At 36.9% G+C, this 12,895-nt stretch overlaps 1 protein-coding gene across 3 annotated transcripts in view; it reads right to left on the bottom strand.

Moving 5' to 3' along the window:
* Window positions 1-7,578, bottom strand: part of LOC140169817 (thrombospondin type-1 domain-containing protein 7A-like) — a 41,442-nt gene extending 33,864 nt beyond the window's left edge. For 2 of the 3 annotated variants that reach the window (XM_072193118.1, XM_072193120.1), the window contains exons 1-2: window positions 2,970-3,094; window positions 365-517 (exon numbers count right to left, since the gene is read on the bottom strand). In XM_072193118.1, the coding sequence (XP_072049219.1) occupies window positions 365-467 (103 nt within the window). In that variant the 5' untranslated portion in view covers window positions 468-517; window positions 2,970-3,094. Of the gene's footprint in view, window positions 1-364; window positions 518-2,969; window positions 3,095-7,040 lie in introns of those variants that run through there. The other variant, XM_072193119.1, reaches the window with a different exon arrangement.
* Between the last annotated feature and the right edge of the window lie 5,317 nt (window positions 7,579-12,895).

Below are 12,895 nucleotides of genomic sequence, written 5' to 3'. Positions count from 1 at the left end.
TCTTGCGGTAGATGCAGAGTTTCACTGGTGTTCTGGTAATTAGGGTGTGGAGGAAGGGAATCGAACCTTCTTGTTTACTAAAACGTCAGTAAATCACCCTCGTTTTTAATTGGGATTTTTCATTATGAACACAATTCACAGTTGAAATCAACATTCCTAATGAACTTGTTCAAAGAGTAAAGTCCATTGTTTACATACAAGTTATTAAGGCCTAATTGAGGGGTAAACTCCATTTTTCTACAGAATACTTTAATTTGTTTACTTTGATGAACGAGGGGTGCATGTTTCCCATGCCTATGACATTTAATATACTCTACTATGCAAATCGTCAACTTATTTCTAATCAATTTTATTTACACTTTACCTGTCATCCATACATATTCCGATGGGCTGACCACACCAACTCCATTCACCAATGCAAACAGCGAACAGAACAGAAGCACATACCCCATTGCTAAATACTCCATGTTCAAACCCGTTCTTGGTAGGCTCGTATTATGACATCAAAACGACGCAACTATGTATTAATAATGTAAATCAAAAAAACTTTCTTAATTAGTTTCAAGTATTTCTTCGTTGTCGGTGCTTCACATTATCATAAAAATCAATTAATCCATATTTGTAACTGAGCACCACATAGAAGGAAAGTTGTAAGTAATATATTCCTTCAGGTAACTCTCCCGAGGATTGGCACGCGCAATGTGCTTGTCAATAGACCCCCTTTTTGCATCTGTCGCACCGATGACCCCCTTTTTTCTTCAGCTTACACCCAATGACCAACTTGTTAAAGAAATTTGCACCAAATTTGCAAGCGCTATACGCACATTAATTTTTTTAACATTTTGGTATCAATTGTAGCTTCAAAATGGCAAACTCGTTCAAACTTATGCACACTTTGACCCAGAAAGTTATTGTTCACGTTCAATGACACCCAATTTTTTACACATAATGACCCCCATTTTATTGGAGCCGCCACTGAATGACCCCATTTTTCAATATATAGACCCTACTTCAGTAGGCATAGGTACGTCACTTTTATATTGGAGTGTAACTTTATCCACCAAGATCTTTGTTCCCTAACTGCCAGTAGTTTCAAGTTTTATTTAAATGATGTAATGATGTTTTATAGTAAAGTATTTTTGGATGAATATAAGTAGTCTCGGACCCAGCCCGTTTGTGCTCCTCCGTCGCTAAAAAGGTTTGATTGCTGACGGAGGAGCGCAAAGCGGCTGGGAGCGAGACTAGAATATAAGTTGACTTACAACAAATCAAAATTACTCATCATTGCTTCCGTCCATCCACCATTTACAATCTACCATCAATATACTTGTGACTTTGTAGTAAAATGGAGAAAAATACGTAAAAATAATACTAGTTAGACTGAATCTGACATTATTGATGAATGGCCAAAGTCATTTTGCTAGCAGGATTCATTGTTTCTTTTGATAGATATGATGAATTATTGCTTTTAAAGCTATGTTATAACATTTCTATAAGAAATAGAATTTTATTTTTTTGGTATAAAATGTTAGTTTTAGTTTTCACTGTCAGATATGTCCTCTTTTAATTTGGACCCAAGCCATGCAAACAGACGCATTAAGGATACGATACATGATTTACCGACAAGTGACTCATTTCGGAATGCGATCATGAATTTTGAAGAAAAAAAAGTTTCCACAGGCTTCGTTGGGATTCGAACCAGCGATCCTAAACTTCCTTCGATTACGCGTCTAGCGCTTTACCACTCGGCCACCGTGGCAGTTGAGCGGATGAGTGTAATGATAAAAGATAAATCTCATAATGCCATCTTTAGCCTTTTGTTTACTAAAAAAGACGCGTTTTGTAAAGATAGATTAGCCGTTTTATGCATAAATAGCACGAACGTTTGGGAAAGGTTTCAAACAAATAATAAAGACACTGATGTGATGATGAAATTGCGTAAGTCGGGAATTATCTGCGTCGCAATGTTTTGTTTTGGTTTTAGGAATTTGACCTTAAAATTTACGACTTCATGATATTATCATTCGAAATCAACAAAAGATATTTCAACACTATATGTCCTCATTCTTTCTCTAGAATGTTTTGTGCATGTATGTGAAATAGCTTCAACAATGGTTCGCTGCATAATGGTAAAAATAGCCTTGACCTAAAAAAAGGGCGAGAGGTACCATATTTACGGATTCAGGCTAAATTTAAAATTGATATAAAACGTTTGTTTTTGATCGATTACAAAAATTAATTTTTGTCGTATAAAGAAATTGTATCTGGCGTGAATTACACTATAGTTTTTATTCCTAGGGCTCTTTGACTTCTTCAAATAATTTTTTTTATTTTATAGTGAATCCCCTTGCCCTCTATAATTACGCACAAAAGATCGACCCCCCTTAATACCAGCGCATTATGTCGCCATTCGAACATGAGTCGTGTCTGTTCTTTTGATATGTCACGACTGCCCGCACGCCATGTACGTACTGTCTTATACACATCGTGTACGCGTTCGACGAATAGTTCCATCGTAATGATAAAACGACGGTTCCTGCGTTTTATTCAAAATATCTAAAAAATTCAAGTGCATCCTTCTATGACATCAGTAAGATGTTTATGCATGGGTCACATGGGTCGAAGGTTTTATATGAATAGACCCAGTGTCTTCAAACAGACGTGGCGTGGGAGTACCCAATGTATACTTTCCCCATGCCCCATATATTGTCTTAAATTGAAGATGAAACTGGTTCCTTCATTCATACTGCTAAACCATCAAGAAACACACCATACCGAAGCAGTAACATATCCCGGGTAGCATATCTTTCCTTTCATAGGTGTCCAAATGTTGACTATGATTATTTACATTTATAGGCCTAGCATGCAAAATGTATTATGCAAGCATCGGTTGAATCCCCGTGTTGAATGCAGAACCTCCCATGCACTAGTCAATCACTCGCACTTCTACAATAACATATTCCGCTTACCTTTCCATGCAATCAAGCAAAGTACACTGAGTGAAATAGTAATGTCTCAAGCAAGCAAGCCAGCCAGCATCAAAATTACTTTTTAGGACTGGGCCCTATTTCGTTTTTGTGTATCTCCGCTATTAAAGCCGATGCCCAATTTGGCAAACTTGAACACGTCTACTACATACCTGGATTATGGGTTATAAGGTCAATCCCGGGGTCAATCAACAAGTTAAGTAGGCCTACAGGTGCATGTGCATGTATGCGCGATAGGCTGTTGGCACTTGCTCTAAAGAGAGAACTTGGCAGAGTTCGTATAAATATAAAATAACCTTCCATAATTATCCTTTTAAATGCACGGAGGAAATGTAAAAGAAAAAGAAAGAAAGAAAGAAAAAAAAAAAAAGAAAGAAAGAAAGAAAGAAAGAAAGAAAGAAAGAAGGAAAGAAAGAAAGAAAGAAAGAAATAAAGAATGAAAGAAAGAAAGAAAGAAAGAAAGAGTACTCAGTTAAATAATGAATGAATGAATGAATGAATGAATGAATGAATGAATGAATGAATGCGTGAATGAATGAATGAATTAATGAATTAATTCATTAATTATAATGAATGGATAAATAAATAATTGTATTAAGTATTGATGAAGTTGATGCCCCATTCAAATACATGTAGCTAATTTATATACTGATAGCATAGTACAGATCTCGTGTAAATGCCTTATTTTGTCTTAAATACATGGCTACCAAAATCTGAATTTTAATGATTTTTACGATCGTACGGATGAGCAAATCACTGAATGGGCCTATAATCTTTTGAATGTAGGAGAGACCGAAAGAGTAGATTTAAATTAATACATACACAAATAAAGACAGAAACTAGAGTCAATAGATTCTGAGTACAAGCCGCCGGCAGTAAATATAACATTAATGGGTCAATTTTGACCAATTTCAAAATTTGACCTTCGACCCCTAAACTTTGACCGTCACCATTGACTTTTTGTTTTGTCTCACTAAGGTCTATCATATGCAGCATTCAGATTTGCCATACCTCGCTGTTTGAAATTTTACACATTTTGACCTTTTGACCCCAAGTACAAAGAGGTCACCATTGACTTTTTGTTTTGTCTCACTAAGGTCTATCATATGCAGCACTCAGATTTGCCATACCTCGTTGTTTCAAATTTTACACATTTTGACCCCAAAGTAAACACTGTACCAAGATGTCACCATTGACTTTTTATTTTGTCTCACTAAGGTCTATCATATACAGCACTCAGATTTGCTATACCTCGTTGTTTGAAATTTTACACATTTTGACCTTTTGACCCCAAAGTAAACATTGTACAAGGAGGTCACCATTGACTTTGTTTTGTCTCACTAAGGTCTATCATATGCAGCACTATAACTTGACATATCTTGTTGTTCAAATTTAGTTTGTATTGCATACGGGGTCAAAGGTCAAGCAATGGTCAAGCTGTGAACACCCTGAATACCCATGCCACTAGTGACCAACATGTATTAATTAGAGCTTTGACGCATCTTGTTTGTAGAAGAAGAGGCAGATTGCCAGAAAGAAAGAAAGAAAGAAAGAATTAGCGTAAGACAGAACTAGAGTCAATAGATTCTGAGTACAAGCCGCCGGCAGTAAATATAACATTAATGGGTCAATTTTGACCAATTTCAAAATTTGACCTTCGACCCCTAAACTTTGACCGTCACCATTGACTTTTTGTTTTGTCTCACTAAGGTCTATCATATGCAGCATTCAGATTTGCCATACCTCGCTGTTTGAAATTTTACACATTTTGACCTTTTGACCCCAAGTACAAAGAGGTCACCATTGACTTTTTGTTTTGTCTCACTAAGGTCTATCATAACTTTGACCGTCACCATTGACTTTTTGTTTTGTCTCACTAAGCTCTATCATATGCAGCATTCAGATTTGCCATACCTCGCTGTTTGAAATTTTACACATTTTGACCTTTTGACCCCAAGTACAAAGAGGTCACCATTGACTTTTTGTTTTGTTTCACTAAGGTCTATCATATGCAGCACTCGGATTTGCCATACCTCGTTGTTTCAAATTTTACACATTTTGACCTTTTGACCACAAAGTAAGCATTGTACAAAGAGGTCACCATGGACTTTTTGTTTTGTCTCACTAAGGTCTATCATATGCAGCACTCAGATTTGCCATACCTCGTTGTTTCAAATTATACACATTTTGACCTTTTGACCCCAAAGTAAGCATTGTACAAAGAGGTCACCATTGACTTTTTGTTTTGTCTCACTAAAGTCTATCATATGCAGCACTCAGATTTGCCATACCTCGTTGTTTCAAATTATACACATTTTGACCTTTTGACCCCAAAGTAAACATTGTACAAAGATGTCACCATTGACTTTTTGTTTTGTCTCACTAAGGTTTATCATATGCAGCACTATAACTTGACATATCTTGTTGATCAAATTTAGTTTGTATTGCATACGGGGTCAAAGGTCAAGCAATGGTCAAGCTGTGAACACCCTGAATACCCATGCCACTAGTGACCAACATGTATTAATTAGAGCTTCGGCGCATTTTGTTTGTAGAAGAAGAGGCAGATTGCCAGAAAGAAAGAAAGAAAGAATTAGCGTAAAACAGAACAAGCCGACTTTGTCGTCGGCTTGTAACAATGCCACAACAGCTATACTTTGATCAGCTCGTACGCCGAAAAGTAGACCTACGTTAAAAGTGATATAGTTGACCTGTATGTTATGAGGCCCGCCGATTACGAGCTGATCAAACTGTAAGGTCCGTATGCACAAAACAAGTTAGACTTGGTCTAACATTAGACCTGGTCTACCCATGGAGGTTAGAATTAGGGAAGGATCCTTTAATCTTTTCTTTTCCTCCTTTACTCCTAGCAAAGTACAAAAGTTGAACCACCGCCATCTAATATTAAGCTACATGTATTTGCCCAATAACAAGATCTGCAATAATATAGAATAAGGTATGTAAATACCAAAAAGTTCATTCTCCGTAAGACCAATCTCCATGGTAAGACCTGGTCTGAAGTTAGACCTGGTCTAACTTGTTTTGTGCATACAGACCTAAGTATCTAACCGATTGCTATAGGTAGGCCTACTCCAGTAACTCAAAATGCAAGCCACCTAAAGCAAAGTTCATTGGCAATTATATACCTGCAACTTTTGTACCCGGGATTTGGCACGGGTCTTGACATCGTAGTACCCGGAAATTGATTCAAATTACTGTTGTGGAGGATGTTGGCCGGGAACTGCTATAAGAATTGACGTCGGCCAAAGCGCGGGAAAAAATTGGGTGGGAATTTTAGACAGGTGAGAACCGGGATTTGACGGTAACTTACCCGGGGTTTTCCAACAAGTAAAATGTTACATGAACATTGCCATATCATGGTTTGCTGAAATGATGTCCGCATTTATGGGCCGGGGATTGCTATCACGTGCACTTTTGTAATCACATTGATCTCTGTTGTTTAACACTTCTGTGGGCCTTGGAATTGGTCATTTCTGGCTATCGAACTTTACCTACTTCTATGCCTACATTTGTCGTTTTTGTGTATCTCCGCTAAGCCGATGCCCAATTTGGCAAACTTGAACACGTCTACTGCATACCTGGATTAATGGGTTATAATGTCAATCAGCAAGTACAGGGCGAGTAAAAAAGTGCACTAGGGCAAAGACGCGATATACTGTGTCTATAAATGGTCTCAACAGTCACCTTCTGTGAAAAAATAAATTAAATCACAAAAACTGTTTTATTTTTATGAGTCTTTTTACTGCAATAACTAATTAAAATGTGTGTCGACGAGGCACATTTGTTTTTTTCCTTTGTATTTTACTTGTTTCCCTATGTCAAGTTGGTGTACATTGGTATGTCACTATGTTTGTCCAGCTATATAAACACTCTCAGGCGAGATAGCTGTATACAGCTCCATTTATTGGTTAAATGGCCATGTAAAGCTTCATACGTCGCAAATACACAACAACAACAAAAAAGAAAAAAGACGAAGATTTTTTCACATGAAAAAAGGCAAAGTCAGTTTCCTATTTAATTGTATACACTTACTTGTTTGTCACTCCAAGAAAGATTAAAAACTATAGAATACACAAATCAGATTTAGATCGTCAAGAAATACACCCGTTGAAATCTCTTTACTGATTATGTCCTTGTTTCAAATAACCGCAACTACAGAAGAAGCAGGATGTATAAAGTGTTCCCAGCCTTGAGGTTGAATACAGAAGTAGCAATGATTATGCCTTTTAAAATGTGTCCTGATCAGGGCATGAAGCCAAGATTTAGGAGGTTGGGTCACTAGTTCATTATACAACGTTATGCTTTATAGTTTGTCAAATAAAAAATTAAAATGGTGTCTATGAGGTGGAAAAAATCTGTTTTAGGATAATCCATTAAAGGCCCATTGAGTGATTTGCTCATCCGGACAATCGTGAAAATCTTCAAAATTCAGATTTTGGTACCTTTGTCATTGTCATAGATGTGCTATTAACATAGCCAAAATAAGGCATTTACATGAAATCTGTAATTTATATACTGACAATATATAAATTAGCTACATGTATTTGAATGGGCCCTCAACTTTGACAATACTGCTGTTTTCCTCATTTTTTTGCCAAATTGTTTTATTTCAAAAATACCTTTTACAATTTTAATGACCTATTCTTTACTTTTAGGCAATTTATAAACAATTTTAATTTTTGCACTTTCGCTGGGATCTCTGAAAGGGCCTTTAATTGTTTTTCTCTCAATTCCGGATTTTTACTAAATATTATTTGCGATATACATAAGTTTCAAAAGATTGATGATTTTGTTAGGTTGATAAATTGAGGACCCAATATCTAAAAATAAAGTTGTCACAATGTCTTGATAATGGAGTTATTATTATAGTGTCAGTTTCTGCTATTAGTGGGTTCTCCGCACCCTCTATGCAAGTTTCATGGTGAAATAGTGTGGTAATCATGGTAATGCTGTATCGAAACATTATAACCTCCACCTTGCATTTTACCAACATGGACATAATATTATTATTTGCCACTTTGCTTGAAATGCGGTTAATGTGACTTGACCCCATTTAGAGTTATTAGCTTTTATTTTAACATCCTCAATTTTTGCCCTAAAACACATACATGCTAAAGTTCTGATTTATGATGGTTTATGCATAGTGTATATACTGGGTAGTAGGTCACCTTGAAGGAAGATTAGATCAACACCAAGGGGGTAACACTAAATTCACGGTTGTTCTATGAAGCACGCCAAACCGAATAACAAATCCCACTGTTTGCTTGCTAAACAAGATATTCCTGAAAAAAATTGGTGTCAGTTCCAATTTTCAATGTAATTATTATTTGAATGTAATGTTAAAGATGGTTCCGAAAATTGGCCAAAAGCAATTCGACAAATAAAAAAATAGGCAAATGTGGTGACTAATTTGCATATCTTGCGACAAAAATTGCATCGGATCTTACGACTGCCGCTTACCACAACCTCATCAAGTTACATCCCTATACGCCTCACCAGTTCTTCGAAATGGCAAAAAAAAAACCCACCCAAAAACAATTTTGAAAGTTAAATATGCAAATTAGCTACCTAATTTGCGCCAAAAATTGCATCAAGTCTTAGGGCAGCCACTTACCACCACCCTACCAAGTTATACCCCAATACACCTCACCAGCTCCGTGAAACTGCCGCTTACCACAACCTCATCAAGTTATATCCCTATACGCCTCACCAGTTCTTCGAAATGGCAAAAAAAAATTAAGTTAAATATGCAAATTAGCTACTTAATTTGCATATTTTGCGCCAAAAAATGCATCAAGTCTTAGGGCAGCAACTTACCACCACCCTACCAAGTTACACCCAGATACACCTCACCAGCTCCGAGAAACTAACCTGGAAGCCAAAGGCATTTAAAAACAAAGTTCACACAATACAAATGTATAAAAGACCCCATTATAGCATAAGGCAATTTATAAGTCATTTTAAATGATTTTAAATGTGACGTATACAATTTGTCTATAACACAGGGAGATATAAAATGTAGGGATTGGGGTACTTTTTGTTCAATTTTAACAGAAATTGAAGGATTTTGACCCATGTTTTTGTTTGTCTGTTTACCCCTGGGTCGCTGAAACAAAGAATTATATTAATTAAATCACCTAATTTATAATTAATAAAGGACAAACTAATTTAAGCAAACGTATGCTTCATTTAGTTAAAACAATAGTAACATCCCTGTTGTGTACAAAAATATAACTCTATACGACAATGCAAATCAGGATTAATTCATGGACTAAGTGCACAGGGAAATGTTGAGTATATAAATTAAATGGAACAGCCAAATGCCAATGGGTATGTAATTTAACTAGAACAGCCTTAAATTGATATCGATATTAATATTGACGTCAGAGATTCGATTTGTCACGTGATCGTCAAACCTGTACTAAAGGTGTCAGTTCTGCAGGAACTGACACAAAAAATGAGGCCAGTTATCGATCGTTTATCAAAAATTCATATTGTGTAATTAGGGACGCACCATTAGATATCAAGGGGGGCTTGGTAGTTGGGGTCGTGACAATTTTTTTTTTTGCACCTCGGTGAAGCAATGTTTTTTTTTAGCCCCTGGATGAAGCAAATTTTTTTTTCAACACCTCGGAGAGACAAAATTTTTTTTTTGCAATCGTAAAGTCCTATAATTTTCAACAATTTGTTTGTCGAGTTGTAAAATTTTGTCCATATTTTTAATCATTTCTACGTTTTGTAGCACCTAAATTTCGAATGCCACAAAAAACATCATTATTTTTATGTGTAAAAATTTTCTTGAAGTATAATGAACCCCTTTTGGCGCGAACAATTTTGGCATACGGTATAGTATTGAAACTAAACTGGGGAAATATGGTACATTAATGTAGAATAAATGCGCGCGAAGCGCGCAAAATTTGGGGTTTTTTAGGTTAATTTCGTCAGAAACCCACACAGGCGTCAACATTGGGGATGATTGTATGGACTACTCCCTAGCAAATATTGGGGGAATTTGGTGAAAATCTGTGAAGTAATCAAGTGTTTTCACTCACAGACCCGGCTCACATAATAACTTTTCACAAAGAAATGCACACAAAATACATACCAGTTCTAAGCTAAAATAAATAATCTTGATGAAATAAGGAGCAAATTTGCGCGAAGCGCGAAAAATTTTGCAATATATAAGCTATATGGGGTTAATTTTTCTTCAGTAACTGTGACAAATTTTGTTTCACCCTTTACAATCAAATCTTTTTTTTTTCTGGTCCGAGGTGGAGCAGATTTTTTTTTTTAGTCTGAGGTGGAGCAAATTTTTTTTTTTGCTCAGATGGCGCGACAAAATTTTTTTTTTCAAAAAACTACCCAGCCCCCCCCTTGGTATCTAATGGTGCGTCCCTTGACTAAAGGTTGGCAAATAACCACGCCGATAATTTTGCGAACTTTGCCTGTTCAATGCAAGTAGCAAGCTTGAAAGCGCGCCCACTATGAGACCCGAATGCAAACCGGTGGTGGCGTACTAGTATTTCCCATCAGGCACAGACCAGGCACCAGTGATTTGGTTTTTTTTTACAGAAAGTGTACTAATTTGATTATGGAATGACCTGTCGCAAAAGTAATGTCGAAATTAGGAATTGGTGTCAATAATACGACGGTAGTGTATCACATGAACTCTGACGATCGCATTAACGTGAAACTCAGAGTTACAATTTTCGTTCCACAAGTTCTACTCGTAAATAAATAAATAAATAAATAAATGAATAAATAAATAAATAAATAAATAAATAAATAAACAAACAAACAAACAAACAGGCCTATAGGCCTACACCTTCTCAGACCCATTCGATAAATAAATAAATAAATAAATGAATAAATAAATAAATAAATAAATAAATAAATAAATAAATAAATAAATAAATAAATAAATAAACAAATCGTAGCGCAGCATTAAAATCACAAAAATAAACTTTGCTGACATGAGGACTCGTCCAACAACCTTGGCATTACTAGTCGCCTTGCTCTACCAATGAGCACTTAGCCCATACAGTGTTTGTCTGTGACAATACCGCCTCGTAAAATAAATAAATAAATAAATTAATTAATTAATAATTAATTAATAAATAAATTAATTAATAAATTAATTAATAATCAAAGAATAGACAAGTTATTTTAATATCAATCTTTTTACCAATAGAGACGTAACATTTTGTTTCAAATCTCTCTTTTTATTTAAATTTAATAATGATAATGAAGAAGGAGGCGACCTATATGCTTCACCCTAGCAGGGTGTAAGCATGTTTTTGATAATCTATGGTGTAAGACAATGCGAGACACAAATAAATATATGCGAGGATCGGAAATAAACGGAGCAAGCACGAGAAATTATGATTTAAATAATGTGTTTGGGGCTCGAGCAAACTGACATATGACAATTTTGAGAGAGAAAAAAACCAGGACTCGCTGGATTACAGGTCCAAACTAGATGCCACAGTAATGTGTTTTACCAAACACGGATATCTATGCCCGTGACCACACCTAACCCCCTTCTCCTATTCACAAACGAAAACTTGGTGAGCACCATGTGAAAGCGCTTGTTTTAAGCTTTCATTTGATATACATGTAATGCTCATAACACTGGACTGGTCCACTATACACACACTCTCTCTAAAACACCACCAGACTGGACCACACTCTCTCTAATACCCCACCAGACCCTCACTCTCTTATACTCCACCAGACACTCACTCTCTCTAAAACACCACCAGACTGGCACGCACTCTCTCTAATAGGCCTACCCTGCCGAGCCTTCACTCTCTCTCTTTTACCCCATCAGACCCTCACTCTCTCTAAAACACCGCCAGACTGGACCACACTCTCTCTAATATCCCATCCCTTAACCAACCACACCCCTTGTCCCATCATGACAACCTTTTGAGGTGGTCCAGAATCAAAAATCAAAATGCCTACACATTCCCTTTTAAGGGAGTTTTTGTCAAGTGACCCAAGATTCAGACCTTTATCATTGCAAACACAGGTAGCTAACAAAATACTACCTATTGCGCTACACTGTGTTAATAGGTCGTACCTATTTTGCTTTTTAAAGCCTTTGAACTTTGACCTCTGGGGTTTGCGGCTACCACAGAATACATCTAGGGTCATGGGCCATCATTGTACCAAGCATGAACACTAAGGGCGCTGTAGTGCTTGAGCTAGGGCTGTTTGAAATTTTACACATATTGCTCCTTGTAGCCCATGACCCTTGCCCTCTGGGGTCGATGTTACCTCAAAAAATATTCAAGGGTCATGGGCCATCATTGTATAAAGTATGAACCCTAAGGGCGCTATAGTTCTTCAGCTAAAGCTGTTTTAAGAGTTTACACATATTGCTTCCTGTAGCATATGACCTTTGACCCCTGGGGTCGTGGGTACCATAGGTTACTTCTAGGGGTCATGGGCCATCGTTGTACTAAGTATAAACCCTGAGGGCGCTGCAGTTTTTGAGCTAGAGCTGTTTGAAATTTTTCACATATTGGCCCCTGTAGCCCGTGACCTTTGACCTCTGGGGTCGAGGCTACCCTACGAAATTTTCTGGGGCCATGGGCCATCACTATACCAAGTATGGGCCCCGAGGCTACTTTAGTTTTTGAGCTAGAGGAGTGCAAAGGCGTGGTCTTAAGAAGATGAAGGAGAAGGAGAAGTCGAAGACTAAACACAACAAATACAATATCTATGCCCCGTTGCACGGGCATAGATAACACGGGCATAGATAAATTTTACCACTGTACTACCTGAGTTCACAGTCGGTACTCGGGCAATCTCAACTTAAGTCCCCATGATAATTCTCTCATTGTGTCTCAGCGGCCAATTATACAGGGTGTCCCAGAAATCCA

This window comes from Amphiura filiformis, chromosome 14 (genome assembly GCF_039555335.1).
Source record: "Amphiura filiformis chromosome 14, Afil_fr2py, whole genome shotgun sequence".
NCBI classification, from domain to species: domain Eukaryota; kingdom Metazoa; phylum Echinodermata; class Ophiuroidea; order Amphilepidida; family Amphiuridae; genus Amphiura; species Amphiura filiformis.
Note: the sequence above shows the minus strand (reverse complement) of the source record. Positions and strands in the feature narration are given on the sequence as shown.